The sequence below is a fragment of the Columba livia genome, chromosome 1, assembly GCF_036013475.1.
Source record: "Columba livia isolate bColLiv1 breed racing homer chromosome 1, bColLiv1.pat.W.v2, whole genome shotgun sequence".
Classification (NCBI taxonomy): Eukaryota; Metazoa; Chordata; class Aves; order Columbiformes; family Columbidae; genus Columba; species Columba livia.
This window is the reverse complement of record NC_088602.1, coordinates 94,360,646-94,385,454: the sequence shown is the minus strand read 5'-3', so window position 1 is coordinate 94,385,454 and position 24,809 is coordinate 94,360,646. Positions and strand designations below refer to the sequence as shown.

At 39.1% G+C, this 24,809-nt stretch overlaps 1 protein-coding gene across 11 annotated transcripts in view; it reads left to right on the top strand.

Annotated features, from left to right (window-relative positions):
- The window catches only part of ERG (ETS transcription factor ERG), a 149,608-nt gene extending 127,247 nt beyond the window's left edge, over positions 1-22,361 (top strand). For 7 of the 11 annotated variants that reach the window (XM_065068034.1, XM_065068027.1, XM_065068044.1 and 4 more), the window contains 8 exons: positions 2,908-3,059; positions 5,866-6,069; positions 7,022-7,102; positions 9,180-9,251; positions 14,700-14,768; positions 15,143-15,199; positions 17,008-17,055; positions 19,861-22,361. In XM_065068034.1, coding sequence (XP_064924106.1) covers positions 2,908-3,059; positions 5,866-6,069; positions 7,022-7,102; positions 9,180-9,251; positions 14,700-14,768; positions 15,143-15,199; positions 17,008-17,055; positions 19,861-20,381 — 1,204 coding nt within the window. In that variant the 3' untranslated portion in view covers positions 20,382-22,361. The remainder of the gene's footprint in view (positions 1-2,907; positions 3,060-5,865; positions 6,070-7,021; positions 7,103-9,179; positions 9,252-14,699; positions 14,769-15,142; positions 15,200-17,007; positions 17,056-19,860) is intronic. The other 4 variants (XM_065068077.1, XM_065068068.1, XM_005511355.3 and 1 more) reach the window with 1 other exon arrangement.
- The last annotated feature ends 2,448 nt before the right edge of the window (positions 22,362-24,809 follow it).

Genomic DNA, 24,809 nt, shown 5'->3' with positions numbered 1-24,809 from the left:
CATTTTCTAGTGTCTGCTTACATTTTCAGTTTTGCTTTCTATACTGTAGATGTCCGTTCCAGACATTTGAACTGAGCCTTGACTCAGTGGTATGCATAGGTACACGCTCAATTTGATGTACTTTAGTAGTCCTGTTAGCTCCCATACATGCTTGAAGTTAAGCAGTGTTGTAGATTTGCTGAACTGGATCCACCCAGTAAGCTAACAGGACAAAACCCTTGACCGTCTGCTTCTGGACTTAATGAAAAGTTGTAACTTATTTATGATCTTCTTCTCCACCCTTGTCTGTTCTCATTCAGATCAGAAAACCAGCTCAGAAGCCCTGTCAGACTGCCAAGCTGTGTGCTACTACTGGATCTTTCACGTCATTTACTGTTCAGTGTTTACAAGAGTGTTTTTAATGCATGATTGCCCACAGAAGTGGTGTAGGCTCATACTGATATGATATTTTGCATCAGGAGCAAGACTTCTATGTCCCTATATTGCAAAAACAAAATAAAATGAGTCTGCCAGTAAGGTCAAAGAATGCTGCTAGCTCTCTGTTTCCCAAAAAACATCCCGAAGAAGATTATTTCTTTTGTCTTTGTAATATAACTGACCTTGGAAATCAGGGTGGTCATCTGCACAGGTATAAGGGCAGGTGTTGGATGATGTTTCCAAATATAAATGATTTAATATGCAGTCACCTATGCATATATGCTCTTTGTATTCGTTAAAGGTAAACAGAGAAAGCCAACATTTCAGTCACAGACAATAGTCATGAAAGTTCTTTTTCAACATGTTCTTTTTCAACAAAGGTTGCTTTGTTTTACTTAGCTCAGTTTAGACAGAAATAAACTGCATCACAAAATTATATTTAGAGGTATGTAGCGGGATACAAATGTTAAACATGAGAAAATTACACGCAAGTATTCTGGTTCTGAGGGGGAAAGCTAAATTCACCACCTCTCAATGACAGGCAAGATCATGTGCTGATTTTATCTTCTCTTGTGGTTATTATTCAGTCCCATGTATGACAAAGCAGCCGTAGGACCTTTTAACAAGGCAGACTTCATATGTCACATATTATGCAGCACCCAAGATTTTAATACCTGGAAAAGGTATGTGAAGCCAACATTTCCCAGGCAACATTCATTCAGGGACCTGTTACTTCTCCTAAAAAAGATGACAGTATCCACTGAATGGTTTCTGTGGTAGACTTTATTTTTGAACTGAAAGCCATCAGCAGGTTTTTTGTTTGGTTGCTTTTTTTGTTTGTTTGAATATATACATTAACACAACACGGTAAAATTAGTAGTAACACTGCTCAGAAAAAAACTTACAGACTTACAATGTATCTTTAGTATTGAAGATGTATACTAAATCTTTTTAGCCTTCCAAGTGCTAGTTAGTTTTCAAAACACATTTGTGAGGATTAAAACTGCATTAGTTCCTTACCCGTGGTAGTGCTGAGCAGTCAATACAGCCAAGTCACTTGGGATGTATTGCAGGCTGTATATTGGGTAAAATATCTGCAACATCCTTTTGAGTTGTGTTGAGCAGTGGTCCAAACTGTATATTATTTTTCCTCATTTGTCCTCAGACAATAGCAAAACTCCTCTGGGAAAGCACCTCTATATTGACCATTGGTGGACTTACACTGACATTACTGCCCAATGCTTAGACCTAGAGCTGGGATTTCTAAACTAGGGAGAGCAAGAGGGTCTGGGTGAAACATATTTGGGGCCCAGGGGACAGATCCTGAAACATGCTTCCAGTAGTCTGGGTCCTTGAAGGGTCTGTCAGTTTTTCGGACTGCAAATGAGTTGGTTTGCAAGGAACCAAAATGAAGCATCGTGACCTGACTTGCTGCTTGTTTAATAAGACTGTAGTACGGTTTCAGGAGTTAAATGTCAGGACTAAAAGAAAGCTTGTTAGTAATGTAGTATCACTAAAGAAACCAAAAACTAACTAACACCCTCCTTCCCCTGCCAAACAACCTCTCAACATTTAAAGGTATTCCCCTTGGCTCTGTTCTTTATTTTGATTTTTGTAACAATTTTTCTCTCTCTGATGAAACACATTGTAGACATTAAATTAAGGGACAAGTACGTCTGTGTCTGCCAGAAAGAAAACTGTGATGCAATTAAAATGCCATTAGGGAACCCCTGTGGGATGTTAAGCCTAAAGACTCTATTCAGAAAGCAAAGCCAAAATTAAAGAGGTGTCTGGTTGCAGATCCTCTGCAGATTTCCATTTCTTGACTACAGTACCATGGAGACTGCTAGTCAGGAGCTGAAAGTTTTTTCCAGTCATGCGTGTGGTATTTTGAATCATAGATTTGGCAAATGTGCCTTTTCTGTAGGTTGTACATAGAAGTCTGTCTACATTGCATGATATAGAGTGCAACTGAGCGTGGCCCACATGAAACAATGACAGCAGTGGAGATGGGAAGCCGTCCAAGCCTTGGACATGCTTTATCCAAGACTTGGACAATGACAACTAATAATAGTTTTCCCTCAGAAAATTCACATTAAGTACATCCCTATGTTTACTGAGTTGTCTGTGAGATGTTTGGACAGAGAAATGCAGCTACTTACATACATCAGTCTCAGCAAATTAATGAAAAAGCCTCCATTCTAGCCTGGTCTCTGGAAATATATTGTTAGTGTTTATAAGTTTGGAGACATATAAGAGCTTGATGCTTGGAAAAGAAAAGTAAACATATGATCCGTTGAGGCTGATCATTTTTTTTCTGAGGTAACTGAAGGAATCAGCAGTCATTGGGTGGTAGGTACTAAGTTTTCCAGTGATAGCCCAACCCTGGTACTCAAATCTCATTTTTTTCTGTTTCATTCAACATGATTCTTTGCTAAGGATATTAGTCAGGACTGGAATAATATAATTACACCTCTCTTCTCTGTCTAGGAATTCTCCTGATGACTGCAGTGTGGCAAAAGGAGGGAAAATGGTTAGCGGCTCAGACAATGTTGGGATGAACTATGGAAACTACATGGAAGAGAAGCACATTCCACCCCCAAATATGACTACCAATGAACGAAGAGTCATTGTGCCAGCAGGTTAGACCCTCTACACAAAAATTTCAAGCAAAAAAATGCATTTCCCCCAAGTCTACTAACATTATTTAAGAAGATTTGGAGAAAAGTGGTAATGCAACACAGGTGATCAGGGAGAAAAGAGCAGTAATTTCCCAGGATTATTGAGAGAATGAGCTGAGAAATATCATAGTGAAGACACCTCCTCAACCTGTTCTTCCCATTTCAGCAGCAGAACTGGCTGACACAGGCATTCAGATCTTATCTGACTTCTCTACTTCATTTTGGAGTATTTCATCCCAAAGCGGGCAAAATGAAGAGCCACTTCCATTTCCTAACACCATGGACTAGCTGGGTGTGGAGTGTGTGGAAGAGAGATCACTGCACCACATGATATTCCTGCAAATACCAAATGCAGTCCAGACCCCTCAGCATGCTAAAAACACAATAGCTCCTGTGAAATTGAACAGTGTATAAAAAGCATTTATCTAGGTTATCCCCTGAGTTTGGGCGGTGTAAAACATTCTAATAAGCAAACTGGCAACTCCACTGCAATATAAGAGCACAGTTGAGAAATTCTTGGTTAGTCTTGGCAAGCATGGTTTTCAGATTCAGCAGTTAATTGAACAGGAAGGCGTTCACTCCTGTGTGCCTTGTCCTCCAAACAAGCCTGTGCTGGAAGGTTTGTTGCCTCAGTTTGCAAAATAATTAGCATGCCTATTTCTGAAGTCAAAGCATTAGACTATCATGACATATGTGGGTGTTCATAAGCCATTGGGCGTACACAGCAGAGACACAACACCTGCAACCTGCATACAGAAGGGAATGTTTTGCTGCTAGTTCCTCTCCAGCAGGGATATGTCTATCTGAAACATTTCTGCTAGTGCATGTTGCTTCATATTCTTACAGTTTTTCAGTTACTAAGATATGCAAGAGTACTAACTGTGGCCAGTTTTGCAAGGTGTGATTATTTCAGTTATTTGCCAAGATATGTGTGGACAAATATGTTACAGTATCCTCTGCAATGGTATTGGAAGTTCTATTCTATAGCACAGAAGAGTGATGCACTGAATAATGAAGTGACCTGCCAAGTGGAAACAGACCACACTGAAATTCACAACATTTGAATGTTCTTCTGAAATCTTTATCTTCTTGGTGGTTGTCACTTTTTTCAGAATTTTAGTAAGCTTTAGCACGGTTAGGTCAGCAAAATCTTTCTTCGCAGTGTGTTCTTGGAGGTGTGTTTTGAGGTGGATTTGTGTGACATTCAAGGAACAAGATGGTCACAGTCACAGTCTTGCTATTTTAAGGTCCCTAAAAGAAATGTATGGGTAAAATCAGTTGGTTTTGTTTGACTACCACATAGGCATTGTGCAGCTCATGTGGCAATGTTTAGGAATAAAAAAGAAAAGTTCACATTTCCAGCTATGGTAACTCTCTGGTTATCATAAAGAAGAAGCCTTAGGCATAATCAAAATATTTTGATAAGTTTCCTGATGTTTGGTTGTTTGCTTCAAACCAAACTGAATGTAGCTTTTGGAGTTCTATTCTCTAGGTATGCGTGATCTCTCCCAGACCCTAGGTTTACCAAACAGACCTGTATCCCTCTAGCTTGCTATATATTCCATAGCAGATGGAGTTCTTTTAAGTAATTTCTGGTGCACTGCAGAGAACAGAGAAACCCTCTGAAGCTCCAGAGCATTAAATATTCTGACTTGCGAGGGTTTAAAATACCAAGAGAAGCATAAGAAAATTAAAGGCACTGATAGGTGAAGGACTGGGAGTGAGCAACAGCATAACAAACTCTGAATAGTTCCCAGCTCAGGGAAAGACATCTCCACCTCTTTCAGGTCAGCCTGAACAACAGTCAAAAGAGAGGGAATGGCACTGAATTCAGACACAGAAAAGCCATGTAGTTTGTCACTCAAGTCCCAGCCTCCCCGCAGAATTTTATGTGACAGAGTATGGCTATTTGACCTCTCTGTGCTCCATTCTAAGTCTTCAGGATATCACAGAATCACAGAATCATTTAGGCTGGAAGGCACAAACTCTCAAGGAATTTGTTTCCCCTTAGCTTTAACCTTGTGTCTTCAAAAAGTATAAATTTTTCATGGTAGGAGCTGTCTTCCATTATGTGATTGCGCACTTCAGGTCTTTAGGGACCTTCATCTTGATGGGTGCTTACTTAAACTCAAGAATAAGGAAAAGTACAATGGAAGAGAAATAGAAAAAGGAGGTGTTTAGAGGCAAAAAAATAAGTTTAAGTCAATATCAAAGATTCATATATGACTCTCAAAAACACAAAGTATTTGGCCTTATGTTTTGGTAAAAATCTGGACTAGATCTTGTTTTTTGCCCCAGAAGGTTTTGCCAGGTAGCATGCAAAAATTCTTGCAGATTTAGCAATATATGAGTAAAACACAGCAGTCTCGGGAAGAACATGCAGAATATTCTAATCTGACCCATTCTAGGTTTTGAAAAAAATAGCGAAATCTATGAGTGTTTACTTAGCCTGTGCCCAAGAATCAGTATTTCTGACTTGAGTGAAAATGTCATTTGAATAAAGATACAAATTCAACAGGGACCTTTGAAAATTATTCAGATACAAGTTGCAGCGCTGTTAGTGGGCCCTCTTAAATACTTTTTTCAACAGTTTTCTCTGCATGAGAACAGGAGCCTTTATTTATTTGTGGATAATAATGCATAAAAATAGTAAGACAAAAGAACTAAATGGGAGAAGGAGCTCAAAAGCAGAGGGTTTGTTGTTAATCACCAGGGCTCACAGCACTTTCCCCTCTCTACCTAATTTTGTGCTTTGTGATACCACCAGATCCTACGTTATGGAGCACAGATCACGTACGCCAGTGGCTGGAATGGGCAGTGAAGGAGTACGGTCTCCCGGATGTGGACATCTTGTTGTTCCAGAACATCGATGGGAAGGAGCTGTGTAAAATGACCAAAGACGACTTCCAGAGACTCACCCCAAGCTATAATGCAGATATCCTCTTGTCACACCTACACTACCTCAGAGAGAGTAAGCTAGTTTTCTATTATTATGGTAGTGTCTAGAATCAATCTGTGGTTGATATTAGTCTTGGATGTAATGATGTGGATACACTCAGCTGGGTTTTCAAACGTCTGTTGCAAATATTGCTGTTCTTAAGAACATTGTAGGCAGCCTGATTCAAAGCCTCATGAGTTTGATGGAAACATTCCCATTAGTTTCAGTTGGCTTTCACTCATGTTCATTGAAGAAAAGAGGGAATATTTCTACATGTCCATATCAGGGAAAAATCAAATTGAAACCCAGCATATTCTTTATTATGCTGTAGGAAGAAAATCATATAGGATTCAGTGCTAATGTTTTTTCTGGTCACATACTCATTTCTTTCCATTTTAACAATGAGAATGTTAAGTGAAAGTGCAAACATTGATTCATAAAGCAAATTCCAGGCATGATTCTAAGGGCTGACAGCAGTTTACTCTACTTTGAGTAGGATCAGGAAGATTTCACTGAAGTGAATAAAATTTTTGTAAATTCATGGAAAAAAGAAACAGCCCCTGAAGTCCAAATACAAATTACTTGTAGTGCATGGCTAGAATTTCAAAGGGAAAGAAGGGACTAGCGAATTCCTGGCTTGAGGGCTTTCAACTAAGCTTGAGGAAATTTTGCAGGTTTGCCTCAGTTTAAAGAAGTTAAAGTGAACATGGGTTTTGAAGAAAATAAAACAAGCATTGCAACACCAGTGCGGTGCAGTCTTCTCCACACGCACACTGTCAATAATCCGTCAGAAATATTAATAATGTTGAATAAATGAATGCCCTAGTTTAAGCTGTAGCACACATGCCTCCCTCCAAACTGCAGACTGAAACTGACTGTCAGTAGACTCACATTCAAACAATCCTGTCAGGGGAAAATATGGTTTAAAAAGATAATTCGCAAATTTTTTTTTCATTTTGGTGTTGCTTTTTGTTTTGTTTTGTAGCTCCTCTTCCACATTTGACTTCAGATGATGTTGATAAGGCCTTACAAAACTCTCCACGGTTAATGCATGCTAGAAACACAGGTAATGCTGGCACTGCTCCCATTGCTATAGGTCATCTTCTAAAAGAACAGGATTCCTTTTTATGGGTTGCTTGCTAAAAATGGAAATGGTAAATCAGGAGGGAGACAAGCATATGCTCTCCTTGCTGTGTCTGTGAGTTTTATGCACAGACACACAGAAAAACGGTGAGATCAAGTAAGGCTAGATGGTGCAAGAATGGTCTCCTTGCTGGTAATTTCTTGTGTCCTATAAGAGAATGGGATCCCTAACACATTATAAACTGCAGGCTCAGGGCCTTTGTTTCCGAGAACTTTTTTTCCTCATTCTGTCTCATTGTGCTTGTTAGATCTACTCCATGGATCCCTAAAATGTTGATGGAGCTCAAAAGCGCTTCAGCTCTTGCCTAAGTGCTGTGGACTCTGGTGAACGGAGACCATCTCCTGTTCCATGCCATATATATCATATCATTCAATAAAATTGTTATTTAGCTTATCGCATTTCTCAGCTATATGGGACTTGAGCTGAAAACTCCACTAAGTTTGATGTTGCAATTTCCACTGTCTCATCTGAATATAAAATGATTTTCTTTAATATTTGCCCTTCTGCTAATTTGGCCCAGGAAATATTGAGTATAGGTAGGAGAACAATACAATACATGCCTTAAAAACATCTTTCAGGACATGACTTAAAATATTTGTGAAAATAATTCAGAATAAATTTTATCTTGCTCTATCAGTTATGCAACAGAGGATGGCATGGAATTGTACATATAGTATGGTATACATACTAATTAAAGAGGTTTGGAATATTGCATGATCATGCCTGAGGGTATTAGTTACCTACAGTGACCAGAAATAACAATTCTTTATGATAAATGAAAAAGATAATACAAAGGATAATGCAAAAGAAAACACACAAACAAACAAAACAACCCTTGGATTGTGATGCCTCTTTCATATTTCATTTAGTTTCCACTGTGGTAAATGGCAGTGAGTTTCCCGGTAAAATTAACTAGATTAGAAGACTTCTCCCTAACATTAGATATTTGCCACTTGATATAAAGCACTACTATGGGCTGTAGGCCTGCTGCAAAGCCCACCAAAAGCAAGAATTTTTTTTCCATTGACTTTGATGGCATTTGGAATAAGCCTTAAGCCTTTTCTAAAAACAGACGGACTCGATGGTCTTTTCCATCTCTGGCTTTCCAGATTTTAGTTTGCCAAGCATTTTCCACATACAGTTGTCCAAGTGTTGTTCAACAGTTCTGTTGTGTTATCTTTTTCTGTATGTATGCACTGACAATGATATTTTGATATTCACTTCACCAACATAAGATTGTTTGCATTTCTGTCATTGGAAGTGTGAATAATATCATACTGATCATCAGCGTAAAGGAAATTAGTTGTTCTGGTGGCATAAGAACTTTGGGGTGGGATTTTCAAAGGACCCCCAAAGAGTTAGAAACAAGTTCTTCTTGAAGTCAGCAGTAGTTGCACAAATCTTTATGACCCTTTCCATGTTACCATAGATGGCCAACAGAAGTCTGTTGATGTAGTTAGAGCAATTTCAATGCCTGAGATAAGTGAGATACCATTTTCTATATCAAGCTTAACAGTTTCAATTTTGCAGCTTGTCAAGAGAATGAGATTTCTGAGGGCCTGACCCACAGCCAACAAAAGTCTGTGAGAAGATTCCCACAGACACCAATAGGCTTTGGCCCAGGCCTACAGTCTCTGTTGAAAATGTGAACCTATTTGAGAAGTGCATGCACTAAGGAAGAGAAGGCAAAGAAATTCTATTTCAGAAGATATGAAGCCACCTGTCCAGGTGGAGGTGATTGTGGTGAAGGTAGAAGGGATTTCCTGAACTTGACTCTCTCCTCTCTTAATACAGATTTTGAGCAGACTTTCATTCAGTAATTTGAATGGATTTACACAGATGCAAAGGCTATCAGTTAACCTTTATATGTAACAGTCCTAAGATAAAAAATAGTTCTTCATAGTCTTCTTTCAGACACACTGCAAGAGGGAAGATATCAGTGGATTTAGGGACTGTGAAAATGAATCTTTAGGTGTTATCTCTTCTTCTTTCTCTTTAGGAGGTGCCACTTTTATTTTTCCAAATACATCAGTTTATCCAGAAGCAACACAAAGAATTACAACCAGACCAGGTATGAACAATGACCACCTTTTGTATGCTATGATTTTGCTCATTTCATCTCTTAAAGCATCTTGTTTTTCTTCTCCTTCAACTCTCTTTTTTTCTGAAATATTAGGCTATATTTTGAATACACACACATTATATGTGTGTATTTTATATCTGTGTGTGTGCTTACACCATTGTGTAAACTGAGATGATTAAATAGAGAAGTTTAATGTCAGTTTCTTCCACAAATCTATCTTTGAAGCAATGCTATGTAGTGTTTAAAGCACCAGAGAATCAGAAGACCTGAGCTTTATTCACTGGTTCTGTTGCAACGTCCCAGCACAGTCATTTTTTCAATGTCCTTCAGCTGTCTGTCTGTAAAATAAGCCAAGAATACCCTCTTTTATAATGCTATCCAAAGTATATTGGGAAAAAAGTACTCTAAAAATGCAGGATACATGTTTCTCCTGCCATTTACTTTTTATTTATGTTTGAGGCAAATAAACCCCACAACATCTAGTTTTGAGTTCAAGAGACTAAATTAAATAAAATAGAAACATAAGAAAGTCCTTATTGCTCAAGAGTCTGAAGCCTGCAAAAGTATCATGGGTGTGCTGTTTTGTGAAAGGCGAAAGGGAATCATTAAAGAAGATGAAGGCATAGCTATAAAGCTAAAAATTTTCTTTACATCACCTTTTACCACTAAAGATGCTGGAAAAATGCCTAATCTGGACATTTGCTTTTCCAGTAATAAGTGCAAAGTACTGTGAGTTGTGTCAAAATACTAGATTTAAAGGAAATCCATTACTGAGCCAGAGGAATATATTCAAGTGTTCTGAAGGGACATACACTTGAATTGACTGAGCTCTTGTGACTATACATTCTCTCATTAAAAACAAAGGAGGTTTTGGATAACAAATATTTTATCTGCCCTTTATCAATGCTCCAGTGTATAATCCAGGAGAGTATACAGAAGTAACTATTTTATATACACTTGAATACATGTATATATGCACGTTTGCAGATTTGTTAATTGGTAATTAGAGAAGATAGGGAAACATCTAGCAGACTGTTGCATGGTCAAATCCACCCTGCTCAGTTTCTAGGGAAACAAACTCTTCTGATAGATTTGTTTATCTATAACAATACTGTAATGAGTAGAAAGGAAACCACTGATGCAATGCTTACATATGACATTTGGCTTTCATAAGACATTTACCAAAGTGCTTCACAACTACTTACAATAAAAGCTAAGTCAGCATATCATAAGAAACAAAATATTTTAACGGATCAAAAACTGGCTAAGTAACCTGTTACAAAGACTGAATAATGGACATCTTAAGTTATGGGTGCTTTAGCATTCTCTGCCATGATCTATAGTTATTAATAATTGGAAAAAGGACACAATAACATTTGGTAGAAAACTGGATGACATATGATTTTGTCATTACTTAAAACCATAGATTCCTCTACAGGATTCCCATACAGGCATCCAGAGACTTATTAAAGATCAATGATCTGCTGATAGGATAACAGCTGAAAATACAAGTTGATAAATGCAGTATTAGACACAAGTTATTTGCATATCTTACTGATTTCAAATTAACCCTCTTCCTTCATAAAAGAATAACTAAACACAGGCATCTTTATTGATGGCACAATGAAAGCCACTGCTCTAATTGGCCAAATTGGGAAAAAAAAAAAGGGCAAATGAAGAAACACAGTGGAGGATCATATGGGAAATCTGATGGTGCCATTAAATAAATCATCGCTCTGGCCTTGTATGGAAAGCTGTGTGAATCATCCCTTATCAAAAAGGTTATTTGCAGAATTAAAAGGCACTTAGAGCAAACCACAGGAATATGGAAAATTTTTCGAGCATGTTGAAAGATATTGAAGTTCAACTCATGGTCTAGGGGTGAGGAAATGTGATGCAATTATCAAAATAGTGTCACAAGGTACCTGCTTAGTCTCAGTATTAGAAGAAATGACATTTAAAAAAAAAATAGACATTTTCATGAAACATTAAAGCAGACTGTGGCCCTTGTGCTCACAGGTTATAGTAGCACCCAGGAGCTTTGAATGGCATGGAGAAATCTGGACATGAATATAGATGAGAAGACAAAGCGTAGTTATAGAAACAGTTACCAACTATACAAGGTAAAACTGGACACCCAAAGCTCTCAGTAGTTTCCTGCAAAAATTAACATGTAACACAAGACCAGAGGGATCTGGGTGTCCTGCAGGAAATAACTGTGCCAGTTGTGAGGATTTGAGGCAAAGGCTAGAACAAGTCTGCTGTGAAAGAATACTATTTTATGTGTGTGTTTCCAGTGGACTTGAACAAAAAACTTATTTTTTCATCCCATGAGAAATTCTATGATTTCAATATTTGTTTCATCCCAACTCATGATGGAAAAATAAAATACCATTTTTTTCTGAAGTGACAATTTCTAAAAAACCCTGAAGTACTTTATTTCAGCATTTTTATCCAAATCACTTTCACAATGACAATTACACTTCAGGTCAACATTAAAAGCATATTCCTGTATGAACACAATGCCTTGTGGGAGTGTAGTTTGGATATGGAGTATTTCTTACAACAAATTATCCTGTGATTTTGAAAGTATTATTTGCTTTTATCTTTTGCAATTGAAAGTTGACAAACATCTTTAAAGTTAAAATTTTCAATCAGAAATGAAAAGAATACTTTTTTTTTTTAGAAATTCTGTTCTCTCACCAGAAACAATTTTGTTGGCTTATTCCATGGCTTTCCTTTTAGTTAAATGTCACATTTCAACTAGACTGCAAAGAAACTTTTCCATAACAAAGTGTCCTTCATGTAAGAGCAGTAGCATACCCTGGGGAATATCACTTGATGACATGAAAAAGGACAAAAGCGAGGGGGGATGGGGAGGTATATAATGTTAGATGGAATTAGCCAAATCCTGGGATGCAATTCTGGAGAAAATAATTAAGCATTGCCATTGTTAAGGCACTACAATAGAAAACAGGAAATGGGCAGGACTTGTAATGAACTGCAATGACAAAGGCGTATTTCTTCAGTCACCTTTACAACAGAACATGAGGTTTCATCAAGCTGAAAGTAATACAATGAAGCTATCAGGAGCTCAGGAAGACCTAATATGGGTTTGTCTACATGTCTCATCAAACAGGAGCATTCCCATCAAAGATCTGTCCAAGATAAGGGCATGTTGTATTAATATATCATGAATAAGAACAGATCTGCTTATCTGGGATAGTAACATGTTTGTCAAGGCACAATACTGAACTAAGGATGAAATAGGAATTTTGCGCTATTTCAAGAAAGGTTGATAACTGGATTTTTCTTTTAATAGAGAGGGCGTAGTCAGAAAACCATCATATGATGTGTTTGGTTAAAAGGCAAAACAATTTTCTCACAGTACTAAATTTGTATCAAATACATTTTAAGGCTACAAGTGCCACCAAGTACAAGCCCACAACTTCACATGATCCTCTCAGTGTTCAGGTGTCAAATGATTTTGGGACCCACAAATGGGGAGGCGAGGCGAGGCGAGGCGAGGCGAGGCGAGGCGAGGCGAGGCGAGGCGAGGCGAGGCGAGGCGAGGCGAGGCGAGGCGAGGCGAGGCGAGGCGAGGCGAGGCGAGGCGAGGAGAGGAGAGGAGAGGAGAGGAGAGGAGAGGAGAGGAGAGGAGAGGAGAGGAGAGGAGAGGAGAGGAGAGGAGAGGAGAGGAGAGGAGAGGAGAGGAGAGGAGAGGAGAGGAGAGGAGAGGAGAGGAGAGGAGAGGAGAGGAGAGGAGAGGAGAGGAGAGGAGGAGTTTGTGGGAGGAGTTGCACAGCCTAATCATAAGCATATACCTTCTATATGATCTCTTTCCCCCATTTGTGTGTTGTCTTTCTGGGCAGAGAATGGAAGAATTGGGGGTGGGGGAAAGGTTTCTTGTCTCACCAGAATGTCCCTGGCAAGACTGTCATCTGGCCAGACAAAGGAGAACTGGACAAGATGCACGCAGGCAGCCCAAGTCTGAGCCCTGTTCCCCTCTGTGCAGACAGAACTCAGAAACCCCAGGAAACACATCCGGAGTCCTTTTGATTATTATTTTTTTTTTTTTCCCAGATGATAATGGTCTCAGGCCATGAGGTGTCTCTAACTAAACAATTAATAGCAGTGTTGACCTCAACTTGGTCAAGAAATCTGCATGTTACAATGATTCACCTGCACACATTGAGACATGAGACATTGAGACATGAGCATTTGTGCAATTCACATTATTTTCTCTGAGTTTCTGAAGGACAAGACTGTAGAAGAGTTCTCAAGAAATCAGGGATAAAAAGGCACTAGTTATACAAATGTAATACAAAGATAAATTGCACATTTCAGCAAAAGCAATTTTTTTGAAGTGCATGATTCCAGGAGGTGACAGTGCTGGTAGTGCCAGTCTGCTCCTCAAGCCAAACAGACTAAATAAATTGAAGGCAATTTGGTTGTGAATTTCACATTACACTTTGTTTCCATTCAATACTTCTGCTCATAGTGCTTGGAAATGGACAGAGATACATCTGTTTTGCAGAGAGCCGGTCTGTGACTGTTTCTTTAGTTCCTAACTGGTTTCATTTCCAAATATAATTTCTAAAATATAACACAAGCACTATTAAGAATCAAATCATATGCACCAACTTATTTCTATTGTTGGGTAGTGCTGCCTTCCTGAGATCTTGGGCAGGCTACGTAAGTCTCTGATTTTGGCAGCAATTTTAGCTAATGTGTTAAAGCCAGCCATAGATGAACACAGGCAACTGCAAAAGATTATAAAGGGTAAACCAAACATTTCAATTTACTGCATATACTTCATGAAGAAACTTTTACATTTTAGTTTCTTCATTATTGTGTGCTAAAGCATTTAAATGAAATAAAAGTAATGAGTAAATAGAAGAAAAGGCAAATGGAAATTTAGATACATAAAGTTAAGGAGCTTGTCCCAGGAAGAAGAAAGAAATATTTAAATAGATAAAGCAGGGAAAAAAGCTATCCACTGTTTGGAAGAAATACGGTATACATACATATATATTTAAGCTTGTTCCCTGTTTTCATGTGTTTTGTTTCAAAAGATTCATGAGGATACTGGAGTGTGAAAGGGAAAGTGTTCCTTGGTGTTCTGGGCTGAAGAAGGAAACCAAAGGGAGTACTATGGGCCTTTGGAAATTTTGTATTCTGTAGAGTATTTGTACCAGTTATTTCACTGCAATTCAGATAGCTAACAAGAACAAGTACCTCTAAAGAGCAATGCAGAGGGCAATGTGGTACTATTATTTTTAGAGACAATAAAGATGATAAAGATTTTAACAATTAATGTTCTTCCTATTTAATTTTTTATTTCCAATCCAATGAGCTCCCTAAAAATGTGCCCTTTTTCTGGACATAAACACTTTATGCCATATCTGCATGAATCAGTGTATTTTTCCTTTGTAGATTTGCCTTATGAACAAGCCCGGAGATCAGCATGGACGAGTCACACTCATCCCAGTCCTCAGTCAAAAGGTAAAAAACATCTGCATATGTCTACTCTGTGGGCTTAATGCACATCTGGTGCAGCCTGGACAGACTCTGAAGTAAACTGGTAGGAGCTACCTCAGCATTTGGCTATGGAGGATTTTTACCTGTGCCGTTGCTGGGAAGCCTGTTAGACAGGTATAGGTGATACTGGGTTGAGTCACATGGACATCCGCATCCTTCCTTGAACTCAGGCTTCCTCAGATTCATGACTTATAAAGCTTATAAAGCTAAATCCTATTGTGACCATCATTGAGTGGTGAGCAGCAGAAGTCCCAGGCCTGTGAACTGTCACAGGTTTGGTGACCAACTTCCAAACTGGAAAAATAACTACATGTTTGTTTTTTTTTTTTCGTTTTCAGCTACTCAGCCATCATCCTCCACAGTTCCCAAAACAGAAGACCAGCGTCCTCAGTTAGGTGGGTGTCATTTTGTTTGAATTATGCCTGCACGTGATTGGGTTTGTCGAACATGATGAAGACAGCTCTCACCTGTGAACCAGAAGCAAATTGGAACATCTGATACAGAGCACTAAAGAGATCTCCAGATGGGGACCACTAAATCCACAGGCGTGTATGAGCTGGCTCTACAACTGGATCTGAGATGAAGGCTCCTATGGCCGTTGAAAATTGCTTTTAGTAGTGTTTAATGACAGTGAAGACCTTGCAGAGTGAAAAAGCTGTTAAACAAAGTACCTATGTGCCATTTAGATACAAAGATAGATGGTAATGATGTCAAAAGACAAAATACTCCACAGTAGTTGAAAAGCTAGCAGTTAGAAAATGCGCATGATCAAAGAGATAAAAATGGATTGCAGCAAACAGAAACTTATTTGAATTGGGGTCCTGAAATCAAATAAGAAAATTAGAATTCTCAGTCTACTGGGAAGCTGAGGAGAAAGTAGAAATTTCTTGATTTGTAGATTAGTGGTTTTGCTAAATGGGTGTATTTTGTGTTTTCAAAGCAGATAATCCATGGGGTGGGACCCAATCTCTTACTGTGAATTAGATGGTTGTCTTGGACAGGTAGCTAGAAAGCACTATGGAGATTCTGAGTCAGTTATGACTTTTGTTAACAGCAAAAGTATAGAAGTAGGAAATAAAAGAGATTTGGAAGATATTCTTAACTCAGAAGACTGTGAGCCTGTTTTTATCACATGGATTTCATATCATTATTCTGGTTTTTGTTACAGCTAAATAAGACTGTGTGCATTACTACTTCTCATTTACTCATATGTGTGCTGCCTGGGAAGTATTATACTGCTTTTTGCCCAAATACTTTTTTATCTAATCTGGCCTTCCAACCATGAGAATCTTTCAAGAAATATACTGATGATTTATGTAAGTCCTCAGGACTATTTAGTGGCTGTGTGTGAGCTGCACAGATTATTTAAATGTATAAGGAATGTAACCTGATTATCTTCTTGGCTGTAAAACTGGGAGCAGCTTGAGAGCAGCTGTCTGGAGACAAGGCAGCCCAGCAACAGGGTCATTCACCGAGGGACTCCAGGCTGTGCTTGCAGCCCATTGCTTTGGCTTTTGTACTTCTGTCACAGCTTCCCTTTTTCTTCTTGTATTTCAATCCAGACCAATATAAATTTTCATTTCCAGAGGGAATCCTTTGAGGAAAACACTGAGATGCTGTGGGCATTGCATGGCTTATACAGCCTGTTCTGAAAACCCTTTTTGCAAAGATCCCTCACTGGACAACAGGGATAAAGAATTGACCCAACTACATTGCCTGGGTTCAGCCATGCACTTTGAGCCCTCTTCTGGATGCTCCTTTGGCACAGAAAGAGTTAGCAGTGGCATGGGGAAAACAAATGTGGCCTCACAAGAACAGAGGCCACCATTCTTTGCGGAGGGGACTCTAACCCCTGTGGTTGTGGGCCCTGGCATGCTGCAAGTGTTAATAGTACCAAAGTATGCCTCTGTGCATGTGTACTTTATTTAAGTAGGAATCAGAATACTTCTGGGCCAAATTTACTGTGTGTCTGAATATATGCTTGTAGGCAAACGTGTATTGTTGCAATTTTACGCTTGCACACCCAAATTTAAGGGAAAACATACAAATATTTTGATGCAGAGAAAGGAATCACTTTCCCCAGTGCTGGACCTGCTGTCCCATTAGGCAGTATATACTGCCCCTTACAAGGTTAAAAAATAACACCTAAAATATTTGACATTGTTGTTACATTATTTTAAATCTTTCTTTCACAATTTTGTAGATCCATATCAGATTCTTGGACCAACCAGCAGCCGACTTGCAAATCCAGGTGAGAAGGGATTTTGCTGATTTAAGAGGATTTCTCTTAATTGCTAGTGTCCCCACTTCAGCTTTAAGGCCATATCTGGAAAGCAATGTGACCAAATTTGCCATTCTTCAGTGTGACTCAGTGGGAGCTGATGATACTCGATGTGTTACAAGATTAGGTGTCTAAATTACACAAGGGTGGGACTGTGGTCACAGATTAAGGCACATAAACTCATGTATCTTAATGTAGACGCCTACATATGAATTAGGTATCTTATTTCCCATGATACTCATTAGAAACCTGGTTAATATAGTTCTCCGTAGAGAGCTATTAAAATAATTCTAGAGTAGATGGTTACAGTCAATCTAATACCCCATTAGAGTTGTTTGACCTCCTCATATCAACAGTTCACTTCAGTTTCCTAAATATCGGGGCTTTGTTAAGTGCTGTAAGAGATCCCATCAGACCTTCAGGTACCACTCCAGAAGGGCATGAGTCTCTTGCCCATCTGCATCATATGTATCCCAGATTCTGCTAATCCACAATACAATGCAATACTGACCACGTCAAATACAAAATTTTGGGATGAATAACTGAAACCAGCAAAAATATATAGGGAAGAAACAGGAAAGCAAAACCTATTTCCAAAGAATAATTGGGTTAAGCACTTCCAAAAAGATTTCCCACTTTAAGAAGAAGGAAACAGGGTGCATTGCAGACAGGGACTTGTAGCATTTTTAAGGTAAAGATGAGGAACCTTCTTGGTGAGTTAATGCCACTGATTGTGAACTGTGTAGATTTCACTGTTGCTGCTCTGAGTCCGCAGGACGCACTGTGGCCATACGCCACTGTAATCAAGATCATAATCTGCCACAATGGATTGACATTGTACATGCAACTTCCCATTTCCCTTGCTTTAACAGCCACAGGGCTGAGTGTTCATGGGTCCACATTGCAGGTCTCTTCAACCCTCAGGAGTGATGTTCCTTCTTACAAGGACTGTATGGATTTTCAAGGCACGAAATTGCCAAAATACTCATGCATTTCCTTTCAATTTATCCCAGGTGACATCAAACACAGTTCCAGATTAGTTTGCTTTCTAAACGGTTTTGCATGGTGTAGGAAAGCAATTAAGTAAGTCTTAAGAATAAAGTTTTCCAAATGTCCTAAGGCATTAGTTTTCCAGGTGACACTGATCTTAACCGGACATGAAGGACTAACTCCCTTTAATTCATTCATAAACCCCAGCTTTTACAGTTCTGTCAAGAGTCTGTTTGGTAGCTTTCATTATTGTGGAAGACACTAACATGATCTGAATTTGGATACTTTTTTAATATTTGGATATGGAATTCCTATCCACCATCACTCCTGTGCTTTAACACGTTTTGTCTGTTTATAAATTGGTGGAATTACTCTCTCATTAAAAGGAAATTGACAGCAACCATTTATTTTCATAGGACTATATATTACATTTGGAAGGCAAGTGTTTATGTTAGAACATATGTTGGATTTCTTATTCAAAAATTTGGTTTTTGTCCAGTGCTGAACTGTTTATTGATTTTCAAAGGCTAATCCTCTTGTTATGTTTTGTGTATTAAAACTTGCATGCCTTGCTCATACCATGAATTCTTTTGTTTGTTTGTTTACTTAATGCATGTTAATGGAACAGAAGAAATTCATTAAGGACACTTTGGATAAATATCATTTAAATGAATATGGGTTTCAGTTGCACTGAAGTATAAACTGCTAATGGATTTCAGATGCTACTATAGCTTAATATTATAATTCGCTACTATAAGCTTTCTAAAGAAAAACTTGTTGATTACACCCACATATCTGGTTTGGAAAAAGAAAAGAAACCCAAACGATTCCTGGTCAGAGATGTACTTAGAAGTTAGCACATACAAGCTGGTTGGCAAATTCTGCTGACATTGTGCTTGTGAAACAGATTGCCTTGCAAGCTGCTTCAGCTGTATTTTGCATCATTTCAGTACTGCTTTATTAAGAAATGCTAAGCTTTTAACACGAACATCAGTGGCAAGGCCCTATGAAATCTGCTTTCAATTGCCTAAAGTGGTCAAATTTTTTTCCTATAACTCTGAGCAACACACGTCTGCAAAGTTGACAGCAGACTAATAATTTTCTTTTTAAGATTAAATTGGCAGAGGAGTGAGAAAAAAACAGTAACAACTTTTAAAGCCTCTTCAATAATCATTTAAGCTCATTTGACACAGAACAATGGCAAGAATGTATTTTATGGACCTTTTCACTGTTCTTGCAAATGTTTTCTCCTATGGTTGTATGCAGTGCAACAGCAAGCTAATAAGTTTCCGTTCTGCATTTCCCCAAATGCTGCAAATGGATGATATGGTTTGGCATGAGCCCAGCTTTCTCTAAACTTCTCCATTTTGTGTAGGCTTATTCCATAGCAGAGAACATTTAGTTGCAACACAATTCTGTGAGAACAAGCAAAATGTTGCGCAAGTGAAAGCTGTTTGTCCTGAACTTTAGAGATTAGCTTCCTAAATGAGAGCTGTATTATTTCCCCATCAATTGTCTACACTGAATGACATTAGGTAACTATTAAATCTCCATGTAATGGCATTCTGCCACTCAGATGAGGGAAAACATGACACATTACCATTATCTCTGCTCTTAAGGATTTCACAAGACAGGGCTGGGAGAACTGGGACTAGTTAAAAGTAAGAAGTAGGAACCAACGTTGCAACATTTCCTAATAGGGTCCCATGTGAGACCCTGGAAGAACTGAAGCCTTAACGTTGTTAGTTGCTGGTCTTGACATTTCTATTTCGTTTCCCCCCACAGGGAGTGGGCAGATACAGCTGTGGCAGTTCCTGCTGGAGCTCCTCTCAGACAGCTCCAACTCCAACTGCATCACCTGGGAGGGCACCAACGGGGAGTTCAAGATGACAGACCCCGATGAGGTGGCTCGGCGCTGGGGGGAGCGGAAAAGCAAGCCTAACATGAACTATGACAAACTCAGCCGTGCGCTTCGCTACTACTATGATAAAAATATTATGACTAAGGTTCATGGTAAGCGCTACGCCTACAAATTTGATTTCCACGGAATCGCTCAGGCTCTCCAGCCTCACCCCCCGGAGTCGTCCATGTACAAATACCCATCAGACCTCCCCTACATGAGCTCCTATCATGCGCACCCTCAGAAGATGAACTTTGTAGCTCCCCACCCCCCTGCTTTGCCTGTAACATCGTCCAGCTTTTTTGCTGCCCCTAATCCATACTGGAATTCACCAACTGGAGGTATCTACCCCAATACCAGGCTGCCAGCTGCTCATATGCCTTCTCATCTTGGCACCTACTACTAAGCGGGAAAAAAAAGCGACGCCAGAAAAAGCAATCAAAGACACTTCTCGCTGGGATACAGTCCCTGATGAATTGCCATAAACTCTATTGGAGTACACGAATTAAAAGTGCCTAAAGAGACAAGTGAATGTTTGGCTGGGAAAAAAAACACATTAAAAAATAGATGTCAAAAAGACTCTTTGTAGTAGGGATTTAAAAGAGATATTCAAGAAGTATTAAGATACTAAAATGTAATGTATATGGGCATCGACTCTGTGGACCAAAAAACAATAGACTATTGTAGGTAAAAGCATGAAATGATAAGGGAAACCTACGAAAGCTAGTGGTCTTAAAAAGTTGATAAGCTTATGTGTAAAGTTTGATATCTTGCTAGTACAAAACTGGGACTATACTACAGCAATATAAGTCTATAGTGACCTAACATACAATATACGAATCAATAGAAAAGAGGGGAGGAAAGGGGGGAGAAAAAAAAAAAAAAGGAAAAAAACCTACCTGTATTTAAAAAAACAGAAACATATCAACAAAAGAGACTGATTTAGTGTGGATGCTGATTTGGAATATAACATCATTGTTTTAGTTAAAATCAAATGTGTTCCATTAATCAGTGTTATCAGCTACTCAAACTGTGAAGACAACCCAAACTTTAAGATTCCCTGACAGTATTACAGGAACCCTGAGCCAAACATTGGAAATGAGAATGTGCTGAAGGGCAAGTGTATGATTGTAGATCAGAGGCCTGCACCTGACAGAGGAAGCAGAAGGGAGAAAGAGGAGGACAAAGGTGGTGAGAATGCGAGAGAAGAAACTTCTTTACCAGTAGAGACTGAAAAGACTGAAAACTTAGTAGCGTTGGGACTATGAAGAAACACTTGTTTGGACTTGTGCAACATATTGCTCAGTATCATACCATTCCCAGTATTACATGAGGAACAGACTTGATTTTATAGTAGTCAGGAAAAGTGGAAAAAGGGAAAAGCAGAAGAATTCAAAAATCAGAATATGCATCTCTTTTTTTAAAAAAAGTAAAACTGGAATTGTGTTGGATATTTAAAAGTTACCAGTTAGAACCTCATCATTATTAAGGGAGTTTGTTTTCTATTGGTTAAGGCAAGAGACAACCCCTGACTGCCAAAATCAGAAATCATCTTAGGTATTTTTGTTAGGCGGGCGCCAGTTTTTCTTTATCGAGTCGCGAACGCTGTGCGTTTGTCAGAATGAAGTATACAAGTCAATGTTATTTTTCCTTTTTATATAATTATTATATAACTTATGCATTTATACACTACGAGTTGATCTCGGCCAACCAAAGACACAAAAAAGGGACAATCAAAACTATTGTGGCCTTGAATTTTAACTCTGTATGCTTAATGTTTACATTATGAACGTATTAGTACTTAGAATGCAGAATGTATGTAATAAAATAAGCTTGGCCTAGCATGGCAATTTGGATTGACACTGTAGTTTACATTTGCATTTGGATTTTTAGTGCCTGACACACCTATCAAATCTCCTACTTACCATGGTAAAATACACTATGCATTTTGGTTTAAAATTTTGGTTTGTGAAATTTGGAAATCATGAAAGTGTTGGACCAAATAGCAATACTTAGCCTAAGTTCAAAGTGGACAGGTGGTGTGTATCTTCTTTTACAGACAGTTCTACTAAAATGCTTGCAGTCCTTTAACAGTGCCTTGCCGTTTTTGTCCTGAGCTTCTTTTGCCCAGAGATTGCAACCGTGCCCAATTCTTTGACAACTTCATGGCCAAGATTGAAAATGAAGTCTAAAGGAGACCTCTAAGGATACCAGAAATTATCTGATACCAGAAATTATCTTTTGTTGCCATCAGATTAAGTGGCATAATCTCAGTCTGAGATGTATTTTCATACTGAATCATATGTTGAATTACCATGCCCCCTTGCTATTAATACCTACTGTATCATTATTAGTAAATAAAGTGAATAATGAATAGCTTCCATTATTCCTCACATTAGAATGGAGTGTATGGTAGCTTGTTAATTTGTCATTGTAGTCCATCCTGGCTGTTTGCAAAGGGCAGGATATTTTCTTTCTGTTCTAGATTTAGAGGCTTCTCACGCTGTACCGCAGGCCCCAAAACTACATCTGCTACTTAATGGCATGACTCCATTTTTTGCAACAGCAGCTGAAGAAGTGGTCTGGAAAACCAGCACTGACATTTATGAGTGACTCTCCACAGCAGGCAGCATTTACTGCAGAGACCCTAGGCAGCTCAGACCTCCGTTTCCTTCTTTTTTGCTGTTCTTTTTTCTCTTTTTCAGAAAAAAACGGGTGTGGTTTCAGGTTTTATAGCAAATGTTCTGCATATCCGTTTTGTGGAGTGCTAATTGATGCTGCGCAATGGGAGCCCACTTGCTGGACTCTGGTGTTATGGGTATCTTGGTGGCAGTTTATAAGCACAGGATTATATTACTAATGTTTGAGACCTGAGCAGTGGCATCATAAGCCTTGTGATGGTTTGGGAAATAAGCACTGTAAGTCTGTGACCCTTAAAAAATAAAAACTCACAAAAAGGTTAGAAAAACTGAACTCTTGGAAAAGGTTAGTCACTCACTATTTTAGAAAGTTATGGCAGGCACACCTACACGCTGACTATAAGAATAATAGTTTGCCTTTCAGTGGAAATACATCTACAGATGCTTGTTATCTACTTCATGTGTACTTCCAGCTCAAAAACACTGTAAGTGTGTTGTTGAACCACCTTTTAATTAAACACTTAAAAATCCAGATAAAACAGCCGGCTTTGTTTAGATTGGCAAGGGCATGCCCGGAGGCCTCCAAAGCATCCCCAGTGCTCACATAGCTGCCTGCAGGATTTCCAAATTGTGTTGCCTAGCTGCTATCATGTGCAATGGGTAAAACACCCCGACATAAAAAGGATTCAAATCTTGGGACAGGGATGGAGTTACAGCAGATAGTGCGATGGAGGCCCCTCATGATGAAGAGCAAAATCCTATAGTAGGCCACAGGTAGCTCACTGGTGAACCAGTCCAGGACACCTGTCTTAGAGCTACACTTTTCCCCAGGAGCACCTCACAGTTTTCCAGGAACCTTGGAAAACCTAGATTTTGCAACACTGAGGATGAAGAGGAGAGTGAAGTTTGGAGAGACCCTACTGCTGCTGCATTGAGACAGGTGGCTCTGCTACTTGCAGGGACTCCCTACCCCAGAGGCAGCAGCCACCCCACAGGGTCTTCTTGCTAGGGGGGGCACAAGGACTGTCCCAGTGTTCCAGGGCACTGGGTGAGCCAAAACAGGCACTGGACCTATGGTAGTGTCTCTGATATTTAATGCCTGCTACCCAGTCTGGCTCTGCTGCTGGATGCCAGGAAGACTAGAGTGAGGCCAGAGTTTTAGGGGTTGGTTCCTAGGTCAGACCACAACAAGGGATGGGCCCAATACAGCTAAAATGCTCACTCTCCAGATCATGGGAGACATTCATGTGAGACTCAGACAGACCTCAAGACCTCGGCTGGACACGCCATCTGTTTGCCGTTTAAGCACATCGATACATGTACAACATGGCCCCGAAGAGTCCACACTTGTGCAAGTTGGTCATGTTGGTAACTTTGGCTCTTTGATAAATTAGGGCTTCTTTTAAAGTCAGTTGTCATTCAAGACTCAAACCATATTACAGCACTCTGAGGACCATTCTGAAAGTAGAAGCTTTATTTTTCCTGAAATATAGAGATACACATGTGTGCTTTTCTTTGACCAAGAAATACACATCTGTCTGAGAAGCTACACTGTAACATGGGAAGTGATGGTGAGAAAAGTTTTAAAAATAAAACTTAGGAAGCTCAAATTTCACTGTTCTTAATCAAGATATTTCCCCTGATATTAAATTGGTTTTACTGAGTGTATAAAAACTGGCTTTAAAAGATTAATTTTACAACACTTGTATTATGAGTCTTCAGGGAAGATTGACAGAGGTTAGGACAGTAAGGCACCAACTGAACTGAATTCCTTCATTCCCCACACTTTCCACATTAAGGAGAGTCCATGTTAGGTACCTCAAATGGCACATGGTTTTTAAACTGCCCACAGAAACACAGGGATCATCAGTGATTTAGACTTTCTTCTGCAAACTCTTCTTGTTTAGACTGTTTCTTACACCAGCTAAGATTTTTTTATCATAGATGCATTAAAGAAAGTTTTAAAAGCCACTCTACCTTATATGCTTGATGATCCCATGATCTTTTTCTGTGCCATCGTCTCAAGTTTTAGTCACATCAGGGAAATGTCCCTGAGAATAGTTTCTGCTTACCTAAATTGCTGGTAAGTCAGAATGGTACCTCATCTTTCCAAAGGATTCCGTTAACTCATGCCTGAATTTTAGCTGCTTACTGAAGAAATCCTGATGCAATGCAAGTGCTTAATTCCCTGTCTG